This window comes from Protopterus annectens, chromosome 3.part0, assembly GCF_019279795.1.
Source record: "Protopterus annectens isolate FY-2018-M chromosome 3.part0, PAN1.0, whole genome shotgun sequence".
NCBI classification, from domain to species: Eukaryota; Metazoa; Chordata; order Ceratodontiformes; family Protopteridae; genus Protopterus; species Protopterus annectens.
In genome coordinates, this window is record NC_056731.1 from 452094734 (window position 1) to 452115244 (window position 20511).

The 20511-nt window shown below is 37.9% G+C and overlaps 1 protein-coding gene across 1 annotated transcript in view; it reads left to right on the forward strand.

The window, feature by feature from the left end:
- Nucleotides 1–20511, forward strand: part of LOC122796856 (homeodomain-interacting protein kinase 2-like) — a 99979-nt gene that overhangs the window by 43513 nt on the left and 35955 nt on the right. The window contains exon 3 of the mRNA XM_044065599.1: nt 2769–2888. Coding sequence (XP_043921534.1) covers nt 2769–2888 — 120 coding nt within the window. The remainder of the gene's footprint in view (nt 1–2768; nt 2889–20511) is intronic.

The following is a 20511-nucleotide window of genomic DNA, read 5'->3' on the forward strand; positions in this document are numbered from 1 at the left end:
GATTTCAAATGGTTACCTTTTTTTTTTTTTTTTTACCCTGACGTACACTGGCCAGGAATGAGCTCCCTACCTGCATGGTATTATTCAGTTTGTGGCTACAGTGCCATATCTGCACTTGTGGATTGTAAAAGATTGACTGACTGAAAATCTTCCATGCAAATAAAATCTTGTATGCATTTTCATTCAGTGGATTTTTACATAAAGGCATATGGTATATGTACTTTATTTTGAATACAGTATCAGACTGCTGCTTAAAGATCACGTTTAAAGTGATGAAATGAACTTCTGTTTTACTTAAAAAAGCGTTTGCATGCATTCTTGTGCATGCGAACACTGTTTTTTGTAAAAATAAACGTCCATTTCAATCTAGTGATTTTTTTTTTTTAGAAATTTAACTTTTAAAAAAGCTTCCAAACAAGGAAGTGTATGATCTTCATGCCATATTTATGGTATGAATATTAATATGCCAATAGACGGTGTTTATGTCACTATGGGGGCTGTGTCTCTTAGAACAGATTAGTGACTGAGATTGCTTGAATGTTCTGTGTGATTCGTGTAACTGTTTAGTATGAATGTCAAGATTTTCTGTAGTTTGATAATGTCAAGATATTCTGTAGTGTTATGATGTCAGAATATTCTGTAGTGTGATATTGTCAGAATATTCTGTAGTTTGATAATGTCAGGATATTCTGTAGTTTGATAATGTCAGGATAGTCTGTAGTTTGATAATGTCAAAATATTCTGTAGTGTGATAATATCAGGATATTCTGTAGTTTGATAATGTCAGGCTATTCTGTAGTCTGATAATGTCAGGATATTCTGTAGTGTGATAATGTCAGGATATTCTGCAGTGTGATATTGTCAGGATATTCTGTAGTTTGATAATGTCAGGATATTCTGTAGTGTGATATTGTCAGGATATTCTGTAGTCTGATAATGTCAGGATATTATGTAGTGTGATAATGTCAGGATATTCTGCAGTGTGATATTGTCAGGATATTCTGTAGTTTGATAATGTCAGGATATTCTGTAGTGTGATAATATCAGGATATTCTGTAGTTTGATAATGGATATTCTGTAGTGTGATATTGTCAGGATATTCTGTAGTTTGATAATGTCAGGATATTCTGTAGTGTGATAATGTCAGGATATTCTGTAGTGTGATAATATCAGGATATTCTGTAGTTTGATAATGGATATTCTGTAGTGTGATATTGTCAGGATATTCTGTAGTTTGATAATGCCAGGATATTCTGTAGTGTGATAATATCAGGATATTCTCTAGTTTGATAACTGATATTCTGTAGTGTGATATTGTCAGGATATTCTGTAGTTTGATAATGGATATTCTGTAGTGTGATATTGTCAGGATATTCTGTAGTTTGATAATGCCAGGATATTCTGTAGTGTGATAATATCAGGATATTCTGTAGTTTGATAACTGATATTCTGTAGTGTGATATTGTCAGGATATTCTGTAGTTTGATAATGGATATTCTGTAGTGTGATATTGTCAGGATATTCTGTAGTGTGATAATGTCGGGATTTTTCATAGTATGATGCCATCAGGCCTTTCTGTAAGTATGACTGCATCAGCATTTTCTTTAGTATGAGAGTGTGGGGATGCTGGGAGGCATGACTGTTTTGGAGGGAGGGTAGAAGGGATTATATGACTGCTTTCAGCCAACAGATTTTAATCTTCCCTGTTTATTGTTTGTACTCATAAACATCTTCATTTGCTGGGAATGGTAGGAATATCTCTGTTTGCTTCCTCCTTACTATGTTTGAACTTTTTTTAGCTTTTTTATTCTTTTGTTAAATGAGAAAATATTTTAGCAGGTTTATCAACTTTCTAGAGGGCCCTTCTGTTCTTAGTTGATTATACTGTTTGATGGCATTTATTGCTGTTAGCGAAGTTCTTTTTCCTAAATGTTTTGGGAGTAACAGGTTTAAGGGCATCCTACAAAGTTTGGTTAGGCTAAGGCCCTCAGTTCAGCCTGTAGCTCAAACTGAGTAAAATGCTGTAAAAGATGTTCAGAGTATGGGTGAAAATTTTTCTTAAAGTGGTGGTTCATTCCTTCTCTTGCTCACATTTGTGAACTGTTATATCCCTTTAAAACTACATGGCTGTAAACTAAAGTACTCAGTTGTAGTTGTAGTTGTAGTTGTATGAAACTGAGCAGCTACAGTACTCAAAATGAGCACGTACTGAAGTTGTGCAACTTCATGTAGATACAATGTACCAAAAGCATTTTTATGGGCAAGCCCCTAAGCACCCCCCATAGCCTCCTACTATACTAATATTGTCCTGATGTTAGTGTATCTTGGTGAATGAGCTGTCATTGAAATCTAATTTGACTGCCTCTCTTTCCTTTAGAAAGCTGCAGTCTTGGAGAATAAAAAAATATGATACAGGTTAAAAATTGTTTCTTTATGGTGCAATCAAACATGAGCTGGCACTAATACTACTGAGCAATAAAATCTGAGTAAATGTGACTCAGTCTAGCATAGAACAGCTGACAGATATCTCTGACTACTGCAGTGCAGCTTCTGTAATTTAGTGACCAGGCCAGAGTACTGCAGACTTTAGTAAAAATCTGTAGAACCAGTGAACCTTCCTTAAAATGTCTCAGCCTGAAAATAATGCACAAGAGCTGCAGAAAAGTAAGACAGCTACAATCCCAACATTAAAGTAATAACAGTACTCTGGGGATCTAAACTGTTCCTGAAAATATGCAATCATACCTGTCATCCTTTCTTTCTTTTAGTTGCTATTCATTACACAAACTCAAGGTATGCCAGAGGAGTGCATGTTGAATGCAGGAGTGAAGACAGAATGCTTTTTCAGAAGGATTTCAGACTGCGGACATCCTAGTTGGAGGCTAAAGGTGAGCTCTTTGTTTAAGCTAAATGTCTATCGATATCTTACCGCTGAAGTGCTGAGACAAATTATTTCGTTCTGCCAAATGAGACAGGTTAATTCAAGCACAAAAAGGGAAATTGTTTAGGCTTAAAATGACCACCAAGGGCAGCTAGCCTAGTACTTAACATATGAGCCTATGTTTGCAACTTAGTGCAGTGGACACAAGTTTTCATTTTGCTTCGTGGCCAACTGTCCCATTTGTCATTTATTACAGTCCATATGATGTATTGGCAGTGGAGATGTTCATCATACCCACTGCTTTAGTAAGTAGCCTTTAGGGTATATGGGCTGTGTCTGCTCAGGACACAACAGTGAACCAGCTTCCAAAAGCTTTGACTCCCTTACACATGTACAGTCTAACTGCTGATTGAGCAGCCAAAGAGAGAAAATCAGAGAGTAAAAACTTCAGTACTTTCTTGCCTTCTTGTTAAGAAGCAGCTCAGATGCTTCACAAAATAATTCTACACATCATTTTTAATTATTTACTATTGTTAATACATGTATGTTAAAAACAGGAAGTGTTTTTTACTTTTATTTTAGTTTGGTGACTTTGCCCCTTTAAGAAGCCTATTATTTCTTCAATGTCAGAAAGTTCCTGCTTTAAGAAAGTGTGTGATTATGCAGGTACTTTGTCTTGGGCCTCTGTTTCTGATACTGTTTTGAGAGGTATGCCTGGGTGCATCAACAAAACTTTTTTGATGACTTAAAATTCAGCTGTAAAGATGTTTTATTGGGCCTATCTGCTTCTCAGTTCATCAGCCTGACTAATAACAGAAAAAATAATTCAGGAATGTTCTAAAGGCTACTGCAGCAGTAGGAATGGTGAACATAGTACAGTTGTGTAAGTTGGACTTACCCATAAGAATAGATGTTCGAATTCTACTCTGCTGCAGTAGCCACACCCACCGTCTTTCCCCTAGTATTGCTGGGAAATACTTTGGTGGTTATTTTTTGTTAGTTTACTTCAGGATGAGTACACTACAACTTGTTTACTTTTAGGTAAGAAAGTCTTGAAGATATTTCACTCTGACTGCCACTTTTACCTCCTCAGGGATGTTCAATTAGCAGTCAAAGTGGAAATGGGGAAGGATCCCAGTGTTATGGAAGGTAGCAGGTTGTTGCATCTTAGGCAGGACACACTCCATGTAGCTTAAAGGCTACCACAGCAGTAAGGAATTTGAACATCTACTGTTATGGGTAAGTGCAACATACACAACTGTACTTTCCTTCCAAGAAGAGGGCATGGTGAGATTGAATGAGACAGTGCTGTAACTGTTGTAAGTTGAGTGAACTGTTAATGTTTTCTTTGCCCTTAATAGAACCCTAACATTAGATATTTGATATCCTTTAATTGGTGTCTCTCTGCACTATGGGTACTGCCTCGTGCAGTATTGCTTTACTTGTCAGGACATTTTTGGGATTAATGAGTACTCCCCGAATGCTTCATTATCCGAAACAGGAATCTAAAAGGAAAAGTAAAGAGAAAACCTTTTACATCCGCATAATTTTGCACCAGTGAATAACCAATACCAACTAAAAAGTTTCTTCTTTGCTGCTAACATGTTACTGAAGGTGGCATTAGCTAACTGTAGTACTTGATATTAAGAAGTAACTGATTTATGTGATTTATTTTTATATACCTGAAAGATGACTTATCACATTTTAAATTTATGTTAAATATTACAGATTCTAGCTATACTTTGACTGTATCATGTGGGAATCAGTAAATGCGAATCATATTCCCTAGTTAGCAAAAATTAGAGTTGTTACAAGTCCATTATTTACTAATCATGTTATTTAAAGTCACATGCTAAGGGTGGGTTTTATGATTTTTTGTTATTAAGCTGCAGTAAAATGATAGCATAAATTTCAAACATTAATAAATCTTAGTACAAGATTTCCATTTTTCCAATAGAACAGTAGAATTGCGGTTAGTATAAAGCATCTGGTTATTACCTTCAGGTATTACACTATTCCAGTCTAAGCCTTTGCTTACTTACATAATGCTAATATCTGGTCAGTCACATGAAATCCTAGTACATTTTTAATGAAACCTTCCTGTTATTCCATATGTTCCATTTTTTTATTATGTTCTTTACTAGGATTTTATTCTGAGGTGATTATTTTAGTGCTTTTAAGATCCTGAGCCAAATGAAACAGCTCATTCATACTGAGCTCCCTTGAAGTCTCCAGATTTCTATTGGTTACCTTTTTTAGCCAATATCATAATCATAGCTTTCAATATCCTTTGTGATGAAGTATTAGGTAAATCCAACCAATTCAAACCAAGTGCTTTATACTTCAAAAAGAACTATGTAACCCTCTCCACCAGATTTTATAGCCCCCTTTTACATTTTTCCAATTTTAGACATATCCAAAAATATTTTTCCATGTATTCCTCTCACCTTTATCACATCTCCGACATAGACTAGAAACCTAGGGGAGCATTTCCAAGAAAAGATCCTCAGTTTTCTTCCCTTGGTAGCCTTACTAGGAAGGAAACAGATGTTATTCCAGTCTCATTTTTCTGTTTAGACTCCTTCCTTGCCTCCCCTTTCCTTATACTTTTCTCCTCCCAGGTATCATTTTTTCATACCCTATGGAGGCAACTTACCAAGTGCCTCTAGTCAAAAGAAGACGATTATGCCTCAATTAACAATTCTACTGAGTTTGGCTTGCTAAATCCCCTGGTCTTTACCAGTTCATCTTGTTTTACTAGAATTCCAAAGACTCCTCATGCAATTGTCTAGCTGCTAACTGTTTAGCTTTCCTGGATTTATCCCAGTCCAACTTCCATTGCTTCCGAAATGTAACCTTCCAGTGTTCCCACCACGATACTTCCAACCCTTCTAACTGCCCATTGCTCCAGCTTGCCAAGTTTCAGACTTACACTCCTTATAAACCTTATTCCTAAATATTCCCTCTATCGGCTTATACATCTGGCAAGTGTGTATATTATTCTCTTGATTATTGAGGACTTTAGGCCAAATCAAGAGGTTCATTATCACATTTGAGTAGGTATATGTCAGTGTCAAATGCTTTCATTTTGCCACTTACTTTGGAGGCTGAAGTAAACACATCAGCCTACTTGGGGCTGCTCTATGATATGCCTCAGAATTAGGTAGTCATAGACCTCCATTGTCTACTCATATCATTAATTCTTGGCATTTCACCCTGGGTTTCTTTCCTCCTCAAACAAATTTTGTCATCTGTTTCCTGCTATTATCCCAGAATTTCGTACCTGGATCATAAATGATAGCCTGCACTTTATGAAGTACCAAGGGTACCACAGACATTTTAATTGATTCTAGTCTTTGATCCACATCACATTCCACTATTTCCCATTTCGTCAGCAATCTATTTGGTGTTTAACCTGCTGTCATGTTTCTTCAACTGAGTCAATTGCTTTTTTCTTAAACTAGACTCTTAGGTATTTCAAAATGTAATGCTCCCATAGGTATGGAGATATTTGAAACAAGTTCTGGGACACAAGCATAGTTTAAGCATAATGCGTTTCTTTATCCATTTAACCCTATAGCTGGAAATTCTTTAGAATTTCTCCAGGGTATCAAATAACTGTGGAGACCTTCCCTCCACATTCTTAATAAACAAGAGTATATCATTATCAAATAAGGTGATTTTACTTCTTCTCTTGTATTACACATCCACCCCTTATTACTGGATTGCCTAATTATTTGAGCTAGTGATTCTAGGTATATATCAAAAAGCAGGGGGAAGAGGAAAACCTTGCCCCTTGCCCCTTTGAAACTTAAACTGGGAAGAAACACTTGCATTAATTTACATCATAGCCTTAAATCCCAAATATATCTCCTTTATTAAATATATAAAGTCAGTCAGTAGGCCAGATTTCTTCAACACATACAATAGATAATCCCAGGAAACCCTACTGAATGCTTTTTCACCTCTTTCTGTATTGTGTGTGTTTTAAGATTGCTGTCCAATGTTTATCTTTCCCTAATAAAACCACATTTATTTTCATTATTATTTTAGGTAAAATCTGACAGTCTTTCTCCTAGGATAGATATAAATAGGTTATAGTCGTGGTTCATTATTGAAATGGGTTAACTAGATGCCATGTTGTGGGATCTTTCCCCTTCTTTGGGATAACTGTTATTAATGTTTTTTTCCACAAGGGTGGAGTTGTCATCTTTTTTTAAGAGTTAATTGTAAACATATTTAAATTTCTTTCAGAGTTCAACAGAAAATCCATCCAACCCAGGAGTTTTTCCAGTTGTCTGTCTGCCCACCTGACTAGCAAGTTACTTTCCTACTCTAATTCTTTTATCCTAAGACCCTTAAAAACTGTTCAAAATCCTCCTTGCTGATAGAATAGTGTTGTGATCTAGCATATAAAGTTTTAAAGTAAGAGCTCATTACCTTTTCATTTTCATTAGGATCCCTATAATACCTCCTGTCACAGAACATTTGACCCTTGTAATCCACCTCTCTATCATCTAAGTCTCCTTGCTAAAATTCTCTGTTTTTAGGTGAGTTAGCCATTCTTTGTGCTTTAAATGCCACTCTTCCCTGTTCAGATTTTATTTGTATTTAGCTATTTATTTATTTATTTTACATTTGTTGACTGGGGAAGTCCAGCAGGGCCGAGATGCCCATTTTCAGCTGAGACTCGGGAGAAGAGCTCCTGCATGTGAAGGCAAATAAAATCTTTCAAGTTATACAATATCAACCATTTCAAGCAGGATACAATTAAAATAAATTTTACAATTTCAAAATAGATAAGATTAGTAACTATACATAAAGTAGTAAGGCTTCTTATACTAATGTTATTCTATACAGATGGAATGAAATAACTGTGCAGTAAGATAGATGTCACAGTACAGAGTACAGAGTTATTTACAAAGGGTAGAAAGTGAAAGGTTGATTTAATTCTAAGATATAAATGAAATGAGTGGTAAAAGAGCTCAGAGAAGTACAGGTAGAATGTGGGGCAGGTAAGGAGAAAGTGATAGTTGGTAACAGACTAGAGGAGGCAGAGGTGGAAGAAGGCAGAGATGATCTACTTATCCTGCAGGTATACATCTACAGAGCTAGGATGTTGAGAAGCTATTTTCATAGACGTGTTTTGAATGCCTGTTGGTTTTCAAGAAACCAAAGAGCATGTGGGTGGGTCAGAAGGTATCTTCAGAGTTTGAGCATAAAGAGTCTCTCGGTTCATTTTGGGCTTTAGTGATGGAGAGGAGAAGTTTGTCTTCAGAGTGAAGAGCTTTGGTAGGGTGGTAGTTTTAAAGTTTATTCTCAAACATCTCCTTCAGCTTAGATTCTTTCTCAAGACATCCCTGCCTTTCTATGTCTGATAGATTTATTTATTTGCTTTATTTTACATTTGTTGACCAGGAGAGTCCAACTGGACTACAAGTCCATTTTCAGTGGAGGTCCGGGGAGAAAAGCTCCATGAACAATTGTTTACAAAACATAGTTTTAAGGACAGACTTTTGACATACAATTTCCATGGAAGAGACTTTGACATACATATTAACTAACAGATAAAATACATTTGTTCTCTACAATATAATATTAAATTTTAGAATATATTCTTAAATTTAGGATTCCTGTGATAGATTTATTATCAGAGTAAAAGCAGAGAGACGTAGAATAAGGCTCCAAGAGAGCAGATGATGCTGACTATAGTTGAGAAGGATAACAAATTGATTCACTATATGTCTTTGCTTGGTTTTAGTTGAGAAGGATAACAAATTGATTTACAATATGTCTTGTCCTGGTTTTAGTTGCTTATGGAGAGCTCAGCATTGCTGGGGTAGTTTTCCGTAACCCCTGGACAGATGGGATGAGCAGTAGATTAACAGTCCTAAGTCGGTACACTACTATGATTGGTTGGCTTAGCAGAGTTACTTAAGTTAGGTGAAATGTTCTAATGAGACATTAGCCAGGGGGATACAGGAGCACAGTTGATTATTCAAAAAGTGAGTTTTAACAAGTTTCTTGAACTGTGATGGGGATTTGTTGCCAGTTATGTAGGCAGGAAGGGAGTTCCAGGTTTCTGCTATACAGTGGCTGTAGACAGACTTACCAGCTTCATTATTATATTTAGTTACTTTGAGGAGGTTTTGTGTGCTAGACCTCAAGGACCTGGTGGTTGTATAGGGTTGCAAACTATTTTGTAAGGCTGGGGTGTTTTCAGAGTTATGTATTATTTTGTGGGCTAGTGATAGTTGATTGAGTTGAAGTAGTAGTGGTAGTTCTAGCCAATTGAGTTTTTTTAGGCATTCACAGTGATGTGTTCTGATAGGAGAGGTTGTAGCGAAATTGGCTATCTTATTATAACAACTATCATGTTTGTTTAGGCCAGATTTGCAGAGATTTGAAAGCACGGGGGAGGCATAAAGTAGGGTGGATAGTAGATGAGTCCTCGCTATTGTAGATTTGGAGTGGTCAGCGATTAATTTTTTATTGCGATACAGTAGGCCAAGTTTTTTTATGTACTTTTTTATGGTTATAGAAATATGTAGGTCAAATCTAAGGTGATTATCTATTTCAACCCCTAAGAGTTTGGTATGATTTATGGGGGTGATCGTGGTCTTGTTAAAGGAGAAGATGAAAAAAGAATCAGAGGGAGGTGTGGCTCTGTGGGAGCTAAAGAGTACTAGCTTTGTTTTACTTGGGTTCAGAATGAGCCTTTGGTTTGTAATCCAAGTTTCTGCTAGGGAAAAACATTCTTGTGTTAGGGAGTGAAGGATGTCCATTGATTTGGCTGTGCATATTATGGTGGTGTCATCTGCATATTGCACTACTGAGGCTTTAGAAATACTGTTTGGGAGCTGATTGGTGAAGAGGGTAAAAAGAAGTGGCCCCAGGATGGAGCCTTGGGGTATTCCTAAGGAGACTGGTAGGGAGGGGGAGAGTTGGCATTGCCACATAACAACTTGTTTCCTTCCCTTCTAGGTAGTTTTTGAACCAGGAGATGGCAGGGATGGTAAGGTTCAGAGTTGCTAGTGAAAGGAGTTTATTGTGGTGGACAAGTCAAGGAAGGTGGCAGAGACAAGGAGTCCGTTGTTTCTGTGAGTATTGACAATGTTGGTGAATTCTGTTAGTGTGGTGGAGGTGCTATGGAAGGGTCTAAAGCCATGTTGTTGTGTTGCTATTAGATTATTTTCTAGGAGATATTTCATTAGTTGCTTGTATATTACCCACGCTAAAAGTTTAGATAAAGGGGGTAGTATGGCTATAGGGCAGTAGTTATTGAGTTCCAGGAAAGTTACCCCTTTATGTAGAGGGATGAATATGTGATATTTTCCATGGCTTGGGTACTATACACTCAGAGATGGATCTGTTAATTAGGATGGTGACAGGATATGATATGGCTTCAGCAGCCAGGTGGAGGTATTCAGTGGGTAATTTATCTGCAGCTAGAGATGTTGGTTTGAGCTTGCAGAGTAGTTTTTCAATAGATTTGGTTGGTTCTGGGTGGAAGCTGAACTTGGGGCAATTGTTAGTTGGGGGTGGGAGGTGGATTTGCAGGGCTGGGGATGTTGTCACAGGGTTGGTTGTTTGCAAGGGTCTGGATGGTTTCTGTAAAGTATTTATTAAATTGAGTGGGGATGTCTTCTTGGTTGTTATCTATTTTTGGAGTTGGGGTAGTTGTTTTACCTGGTTGTAGAATATAGTTAATTGCTGTCCAAAATGTTTGTGGGTTGTTCCTGTGCTTATCCTGTAACATTTGGTAGTAAGATGTTTTGTCTGTTTTGGTGAGTTTTTTGGCTTTGTTACATAGTTCAACATATATTTGTTTGTTCAATTGGGATTTACTGTTGAGGTAGTTGGTCCAGGCCTTGTTTCTTTTTTTTTGAGGAGGGATTTTGTGTCTGGGGTTAACCAGGGGGCATATTTAGTTTTAATTCTTGTTGTTCTGGAGGGGGTGTGATGGTTAAGGTTGTTTAAGAAGGTAGTATTGAAATATAGTACATATTCATCAAGAGCTAGGTTTTTTAGGGGGGTCCAGTTTCACATTTTTAGGTTGTTTATAAAGTTGGAGCGGTTAAAGTGTTTTTTTGTTTCTAATTAGGCATGTAGATATTTGGGTCAGTTGTGGTGATTTTGATCTGAGTAAGAATGTGGCTTGGTGGTCACTCAGGGCATCTGGTAGACACCCTGCTAAGGATATCAGTGATGAGTGGGTTATGAGTATCCAGTCTAGAGTGGATTGGTGTTTGGTTGTCTTGTCTGTTCTTGTGGGGGAAGTGATGAGTTGGGTTAGGCCATGTAGGTTAATATGGGAGAGTGGGTTATGACTGGAACAATTTTGCCAGTCAATATTAAGGTCTCCTAATACTATGCTTTCCTGGGTGAGGGAGTTAGATATCCATTCTAGGAGTTTTTCTGTAATGGGTAGGTAAAAAAAGGTAAAAAACTTTCTTACACTGTGAAGGACACCAATGAGGAAGAGAAAAGGCAAATACTAATGAAAACTCCTGATGTCCACCATGGCAGTAAAACTTAATAATAATTAAATCAAAACTTTAATAAAAAGAATATAACATAAAACAAGTAGTCCTCAGTCTTCCGATAAGCGCTTTTGGCAAATAAGCCTTCCTCAGATCGTGTAAAAGGACTGTTCAGCTTTTGTATTTATAAGGCATCACAGCCATTCCTCATTTAGTTCTCTGACACGCCTTTGTTGCAAACCAACAGGAGGCCAGCTAGCAGAGAGGTATAATTTCCTTCATTGTAATTAAAGGGGCAGTGCTTCTCTTTACTATAAGATTGTATATGTGAAAACTAATAGCTATGGATGTAAATGCACTATATGAATGAAGCAACATTCAGATAAACTTACTAATCGTATTCCTTCTATTCCTAAGTGCAGGTTTTAATGGCACAATGGTATTCAAGCCTGGTGATCTGTTTGCTCTTAAATTAATTATCCAGCATGTTTCCCTTAGCTCCGTGCAATTATGAACATCGCCTCCTCTTGTGGTCTGACAGACTGCCTCTATGGCCTTAAATACAAAGTAATGAGAAGGATATTGTGCTACGTGGGCTGCTAAGGCATTATTGGGATCTTTCTGTTTGATGTCCCTCAAATGTCTGAGGATACGTTCCTTAAGACGTTGATCTGTTTTGCCAACATAGAACGCACTACATTGGCAGCAAGTTGCTAGGTATATGATGTGGGAACTAGTACAATCAGCATAGACATTAAAATTGTACTGTTGCCTGGAGTATGGATGTACAAAAATGTTGGAGCTGTCAATGGAGTTGCAGGCTTTGCATCTTAGGCACTTAAAAGTACCCTTTCTATTAAAACTGTTTTTATTAAAGTTTTGATTTTATTATTATTATTAAGTTTTACTGCCATGGTGGACATCAGGAGTTTTCATTAGTATTTTTCTGTAATGGGGATATTGTTGCCTGGATGGATGTAGCATCCTATGATGTTGATGTGTTTACTATCATTAAGTTTTAGTTTTGTTAGAGTGAGTTCAACCTTATCGAGGTCTGGGGTTATGTCTACTTTCTCAAGGATGAGGTGAGATTTATACACTATAGCAACCCCTCCCTTTTTTTACCTATTCTATCACTACACATTATATTGTATTGTTGTGGTTGCCTGGTTTAAGCCAAGTCTCTGTTAGTATGACTATCTCAGGTTGATAAAAGGAGAGTGGTGCAGGAAGGTCATGGACTTTGTTTAGTATACGTCTGACATTTAAATTTAAAATGAGCGTGGATTTGTCTCGGTGGAGTAGAGTATCATTCAGGTTGAGGGTTGGGACTCCTAGATTTTGTGGGCCTGGGTTTGGGGTGTACATCACTGCAGCTAATGAGTTGGTTTCTGAGGTAAAAATAGAGTTTGAGTAGTTTGTTTAGGGTCTTAAAATACTTTATAGTTGTTTGAGACTGGTAGTGTGATGGCTGTGATCTCTGTGCATAGTGGTGAATAAAGAAGGTTTGGTAGTGATATGGGACTAGTTGAGTAAAAGGGTGTGTTGTAGTTATGTCAGTGTAAGTAGTTTTTCTTGGTATATGGATAAAATTAAGTTGTTTTTGGTGGTTGGTGATAGAAGTTAGCAGTGGAAGGGTGGATGCACCTAGGAGCAATAGTAAGAGGTCTATGTATGTGTGTTTGGGTAATTTTGGCATGGTTTGGTTGTGTTTGGTGATGAGGGAGAGATCTGCTTGGGATGTGGTGGGTGTGGTGGATGATGAGAGGTGTTGTTTGTGATTGTAAGGTAGTTAGATGGAAGACTGTGCTTTACAGGATGTGGAATAGTGGAAGAGAAGGAAATGGGTAGAGGGTGGGGCAGATTCGGTGAGTGGTGGTTAGCATGAAGGGAGTGGCTAAATTTAGTTGAAATGTAGCACTAGTGGGGGCAGGTGGAAATAGGGGGCAGGGAGGGGAGCGTAGTGAGCCTGAATGCAACGGGGCTAACACTAACTCCAATTATATCCCTGGGCTTACTTGTTTCTTTTCTTTGTGCACCAAATGTATCTTTTCACTTGTTTCCTTTTACACCAAATGTGTCTGTTTGGCTGTATTGTACTAGTTTAATTTACTTATACTGATGGAGTCGCACTGAAAAGGGTCTGGGGAAGCTTCCTCACCACAAGCAGGCCAAAAAATAACTTACAAAATGATGCCGCTCAAGGAGACCCACTAATATAGACTAGTTAATGTGCATGGGGGAGGAGGGAGTTAGAGGAGGGAGATACAAAATGGGGGACGGTATAACCAGGAAAAGCAAGTAGAGATCTGGCCTGCCCCCTCACAGAAGACTGCAAAGAAAAGCAATCAGCATAAGAAGTGGAAGCCTTGAAGCTGAAATGTAAGTAAAAGCAAGGAAGAGGTAGAAGCAGGAATTTAGGAGTGTAAGCAGTTAGTTGCAGAAACACTACTTTATGGCCTTGGTGTGCAAGTAATACAAAGGAAGGTAAATCTATCTGGGGGACAAAATACACCAAGTAAATGATACTTGCCTTACTTTACAAGTATTCAGTGTGGAGGCAGATCTATTTGGGACAAGATACAGCAAGTATAATGTTAAGTTATGCCACCCAATGGCAACAGACAAAGCTATAGTTGCTGGGGGGAGGCCCTTGCAGGTGTGCACGCCGGCCAAAACAATGTTTAAAAAAATAACTAGTAAAAATAACAAATGTGCTGCAAAAGGAGATGTAAATAACCAGTCACAATGTTTAAAACATAACTGTTAAGGACCACATCTGCTAATAACAAGAGCTGTAAATATCCAGTCACCTATGCAGACTTGTCTGGTAGGTGTCCTTATTAAAAAGTGTTATTCTTGGCTTGCAATAACTGAGAAACTGGACCGTAGCAGTGGTTTTATCTGGCAATGTTGCAGTTGCTGAGGGAGGGGGACCTGAGCTGTGATGATGCAGGTAGACCAAGTGTGCTATGCAGACTTGTCTGGTAGGTATCCTTATTAAAAAGTGTTATTCTTGGCTTGCAATAACTGTAGGGAGAAACCGGACCATAGCAGTGGTTTTATCTGGCTATGTTGCAGTTGCTGGCGATGATGCAGGTAGACCAAGTGCACTATGCAGACTTGTCTGGTAGGTATCCTTATTAAAAAGTGTTATTCTTGGCTTGCAATAACTGTAGGGAGAAACCGGACCATAGCAGTGGTTTTATCTGGCAGTGTTGCAGTTGCTGGGGGGGCTTCCAATGTCTAACATTACCATTTTTCCTGTACTCCTTACTGTTAACTTCAAAAGATTATGATCCAGCCGGAGCCTAGGCTGAATACCCCTAGTGCACCCTAGATGTGCATGTTCTGCTGCTATGTAAAATTTATCAAGGTGAGAGTAATTCCCAAACCAGGGCAAAAAATAAGTGTGACTCCTGCCAATTCACAATAAATCTGAAACATCACTTAGCTCATAGAAACTAAGCCTGTTTCTAAAGAATTTTGCTTCCCTGGATTTGTTTTGCATATGTGGCCCCCTGACATATCTTTTTTTGACATGATAATTTTCCAGTCACCCCCCCCCCCCAGTAATACTGCTATTCCTTGAGTGAACTCTATCATGACTGCCTTTATTCTCCTTATTGATACTCTAAAAATTCATACTAAGGAATAGATACCTCTAAGAGTAATATGTGCTCCTACCCAGTGCCCCATTGCTAGTAAGTATCATCCCTCCTCATCAGCATTGATATATTCTAATATCAGATTAGTGATTTTACTGATTAATAATGCATGACTCCCTTTTCCTTTGATTAAAGGCACTGGGATAGCAGACCTGGTTAAACCACTGTTTTTTAAGCTCTCCGTTCCTATCTAAAGTATTGCAGGACCCTTCTCAATTTAACATTGTCTGTAAGCCCATTAATGTTCCATTTTAAGATTTTTAACAACCCTACATCACATTAAGTTGTTAATGTTTGCACTTGCCCTGTCATATAGCTTCAAATTGCATCTCTCTCTCTCTCTCCATTCTCAGACTCTTTTCTTACAGTCACCAGTTTTAAATATATACCCCCAAAATTACAATGTTCTTTATCCATATTTCCCTGAGGCAGCAAAAAAAGTTCAATAACAAGAAATGAATAACCCAAACCCTAATAAAAACTATGTACAAGTCTTTTGCTCTGAAAAAAATAATCTTCCTCATTAAAAATTTGCAAATTAACACTCTAAACTTTCGCTGAGTTTTGAATCAACACCTGCATTGTCTCTTCTAACCTACAACCTTCCTTGTGTCCTGCTTTTACTTAATCAATCTCTTTCATAACGACTGTGGTGGTGGTGCTGCGGTAGTGTTGTCGCCTCACAGTAAGATGTTGTCCTGTTCGATTCTTAGCTAGAGCGTCTTCTGTGTGGAGACATGCGTGAATGGGCATACCTTCGTCGAAGGTTGTGCATCAGGGCTGGCAACTCGGCATGCAAAAATCTACTGCCAATCATTAGCAGACCGGAGTTCCACTGTGGCGACCCCTAACTGGGAAAAGCCGAAAGAAACAACAACAACAATCTCTTTCATAACAAAGAAAACCGTTTTTTTAGGGATTTGAGCCCAGTACACTTTTACCTTAATTCTCTGTTCCTAAGTTTTACTACACTTAACATTACAGTTTCCCATCTTAGAAACTCTAGCACTTGTCAAACACTCACTGCCACAGGTGAGATGCTGACCTCCCCAAGTACCTAATTCTGTTTGACTCTCTACTGTCAAACCTTAAAACTCAGTCCATGCAATTAGTATCCCTAATTCTCCACCAATGGCCCCCTACATACCACAGATCAGGCCATGTTGCGACTGTGAATTTCACACATAGGGCCATTGCTAAGTTTGTGATGTAAACCCAACAGCACAGGGTCTGTAACCAGTAAGATATTGGTGATCCCTCCCCTATAATCTTCTAACCTCCTGGTGAACCTCTAAAAAAGGGACATATTATTTAATCAATGTAATTTTAAAGTAAATGTATAAAGTATGTAGCTGTTAAAAGTAAATGCAGTCCCAGTCCCCTCATTTAGATAGCAGCCATCACTTGAAGAATTGAAGCAGCATTAATAACCATATTGAAAACCAGGAATCCCACTGAGTCATTAATCTCAATGTTAAGTCTTTTAACCTTTCCACTTTGAAAGGCAGATGTTATCATGTCCCAAAAAGGAATATGTCTGTGGCAATAATCTGCTGCCCAGTAATAGCTAAAGGCACAAGCCAGACAGCTGGACACTGGACTGCTTGTCTGAGGGTACTTCTTTATCCAGGTCACTGTTATCGTGAGTAGTGAGTTTTATTGTCTAAAGTATCCCACAAACTCTTATGGAGTGCTGTTTGATTATCCTTTGTTTCTCTAACAACTTTTGTTTATAAATGACAAAGTCACTGTTATCGTGGGTAGTGAGTTTTATTGCCTAAAGTATCCCACAAACTCTTATGAAGTGCTGTTTGATTATCCTTTGTTTCTCTAACAACTTTTGTTTATAAATGACAAAAACAACTTTTGTTTATAAATGACAAAGGACTTCATGGGCCATTTCTCTTTCTCTACCTCCTCACCACACAATTATTATGACCCTCAGAACTGGCTTTCTCTAGATCCAACCCATTGTCATTCCATGTTCTTGTTAGCTAGAAAGCGCTTCATGCACGGCATCAACTTCTATAAATGTTTTAAAGTCTGCGGTGGAAAACCAATCCTGATAGTTGCAGGGTAAAGTAACTTAAAGCCCAAGTTTAGTTTACAGCATTTCTTGAACAGTGGAACACATTTAAGTCTGGTGCCAAGCGAGTAGTCTTGCTCCCCAAACATGTTTACTGTTTACTTGGAGAACTTTCCCTTTTTCCACAGATGGCTTAACACCTTCTCTTTTGGGAAAAGTTCAGAAATTCTATAATTATCAGTCCAGGAAACCAGAATGATGCCCTGAAGGGCAGTGACACTTGGTGGGCTCTATCAAAAAGAAAAAAAAACTGTTGTGGAGTTAAATCAGTGCACGTGCTAATCATCTTCAACATATAAACAGTCCCTGCCTTTTACTCCTTTTGAAAAGTTAACAAATCTCAGGTTTTCCCTTTTTTCACGATCTTCAAGGTCCATCAACTTCTCCCTTATTTCTTCCTGACCATGATGCAGTTCTGTGATACGAATTCCCATTGCTGATACATTTTGTTTGATTGTTTCTATGTCATCACATGGGACCAAGTGCACATACCCCATACAATCCAGTCTCTCATCCAAGTTTAATGTATTCAGTAAGTGAAGAGTTGCCCCAATTGTTGCTGGTTAGGTGAGTGACGATTGTAGAGGTAAGGGTCTATGGTAGTTAATATGGACTTCCTCTGTCCAGAAGGGACATGGGTGCCACCCCAGGAGTGAATTTGTGGTCACCCATCCTTTGATCTAGAATGAGTTTGAAGAGGGTCAAGAAGGAGCAAATCAACTAACGTTTCCAATGCAAAAAGGCTTTTAAAAGTATTAACATATGTCTTGAGATGGAATGCAAAAATCACATCTGCTCAGTCGGTGCTGAACCAGAAGTCTTCCACAGTTCTTTTTTTAAACACCATTACTAAATTATCACTTAAGACATAAGCACACATGCATTAATAGTAAAGAAAATGAGCAGTGTTAAAATTTCTAATTGTCATGCATTATACATTGCATACGTTTTGTTTCTAATAATTGTTATTCTTCTTTGACATAAGTAGTTCAGTTTCTGCCTTCCCTTAACCATCACTCCTCATATGAACATTATTCTGCATGTATTCATCCTGCAAATTCATTTCTATGTAATTTGCTCCTTCTATTTTCTAAAGATCCCACTTTGAATTATTTTATCTGTTTTACAGCAGTCAGTACTTCATTTACAGTTGGTTTAGATTTTGTTTTCCATTTTCTAGTAATAACATTTTTGGTGGTGAATGGCATTAAACTTATTAAAGCCCCTCTCTGTCTAGGGAATTCATATCCTTTATCCCAGCCCTAGTTACAGCCAATTGCCCTCCTAAAATTACTGGCAGAGTAGGGAATTATTAAAATCTGCTAAGTCATTACCTTCTGTAAAACATTTTCCCACTTTCGTCTGTCTTTTCCATGACAAAGCAGCATTTGCTGCCTGCCTGAGATAAAAATTCCCTGAAGTCTGCTTGGGGTGTAAAATACATATATAAGGGTCTACTTTGAAACATCTAAAATCCATAACATCTAATTTCATAACACTGAGACCAGAACATTTAAAACGCAAAACGTCTAAAACCCATAACATTGAATTTCATAACATGTAACACTATAAATCACAAGAAAATAACATCCCCTCCACATATAACGATACCAAACTACCAAACACACTTTTTACTATGTTTATGGAGGGGGCAAGCCCCCCTGCACCCCCCCATGTGGGGGGCTATACCAACTCCAAGATCGCACTACAGTGGGAAAAAGTTAATTTCCTAACCCCACTGTATCAAGCCCCCCTGCAGAAACATAGTAAAAAGTGTGTTTGGTAGTTTGGTGTCATTATATGTCGTGGGGATGTTATTTTCATGTGATTTGTACTGTTAGATGTTATGAAATTCAATGTTATGGGTTTTAGATGTTCTGCTCTCAGTGTTATGAAATTAGATTTTATGGGTTTTAGATGTTTTGAAGGGGACCCCATATGCAAACGCTTCCAAGCAAAATTCCTAATCCTTCTGGACTACGTGAAATATTTGGGAATTATACAGATGTCCTGCCATTGCTCCTTTGAAAATTGCCTTCCCAGTCTCTTCTAACGTTCACTGACTGATTTTTATAGCTGTCATGCAGTGCTTTATATGCCCAAGTAATTATCCCATTTAACAACAGCTTTTGTTCTAGACTTGTCTAAAAACTCTACCAGAGCTGGTCTTTTTCGTAGCATTCCCTTAGTCCTATACTCTGATATCAATCCCTGACAGGGAAGACAGTCTCTAACCAGTAGTCCAAACCTCTGCTTGGTCTTATCTCACTCTGTTACTTTCCCCTCTCTAGTTATTTGCTGCCACTACCTTGGTCCGTTTTCCAACTTCTCCAGTAAATTGTAGCCACCTCTTGCCTATTTTCTGTACCCTAACTTGAAGTCATCCCTTTTGGCAAAATAGCCTTTCTCCATTTCCATCTTGGCTTAATTCTTAGAAAACTTTCTGCTACTTTATGAGTATTTATTCTGTATGGTTGTCATTTTCCATGAGGATTTGCATCCAAAATTGTACTCTCTTTTTCTAGAACTTCCCCATTTCATCATCGCTTTCTACTTTGTATTATGTATAACTGTGTAGTTCTAAAGTATCCCTTCAAATCAGGTAATCCTATACCACCTTGTTCTGTGGGAAGGATCAACTTATCCCACGTAACTCTTTCTCTTTCCCCTACCCAAATTAATTCCTTCAACTCTTTATTATTATTCATAACTTTTACTCTAGTTGATAAAAGTATGTCTGTCTGGTATGTAAAACATAAATCATTTTCACTGCTTGTTACTATCCATATACATAATCAAGAGCTTCTAGTTTCTCAATGTTATCTTTTGTTTAGTCTCTTTATACATATCCTTAGCTGCAGTAACTGAATCTTCTTTAATCCATGCACCCAAGTACTTCATATTATTTGTGCCCCATAAACAGTTTATTACTTTAGGCCATGTTTTATTTTCATTATTTGTATATCCCAAAAAGACATCAAACTGTTCAAAAATGTTCCACAACACTATATTCTACTTTTATGTATTTAAGTACAAAATATCATCTGCAAACGAAACGGACTTTTCTTGATTACCATAATAATTATATCCTTAAATCTGAGTCCCTTATTTTCTCTTGCATTGACATGTCATTTCACAGGCATGTCAAGGAGTAGGCTGAGAGACTGCAGTAGACATTAGAGGAGACAGGTTAGAGGAAGAAGGTTATAGTCAAGTGGGATCTGAATCTGGCAGAAACAGACTAGGTTTTAAGCTCCAGAGTAGAGTGAATGAGAATTGATCAAGGTATTTGACTATGAGGAGGGGGGCTAGACAAGTGGTGTGGGAGTCTGTGTTCTTAAACAGAGTCCAGGACATCAGAGGTGTAGAGGCAAAGTTTGTGTTAGCCAAGAG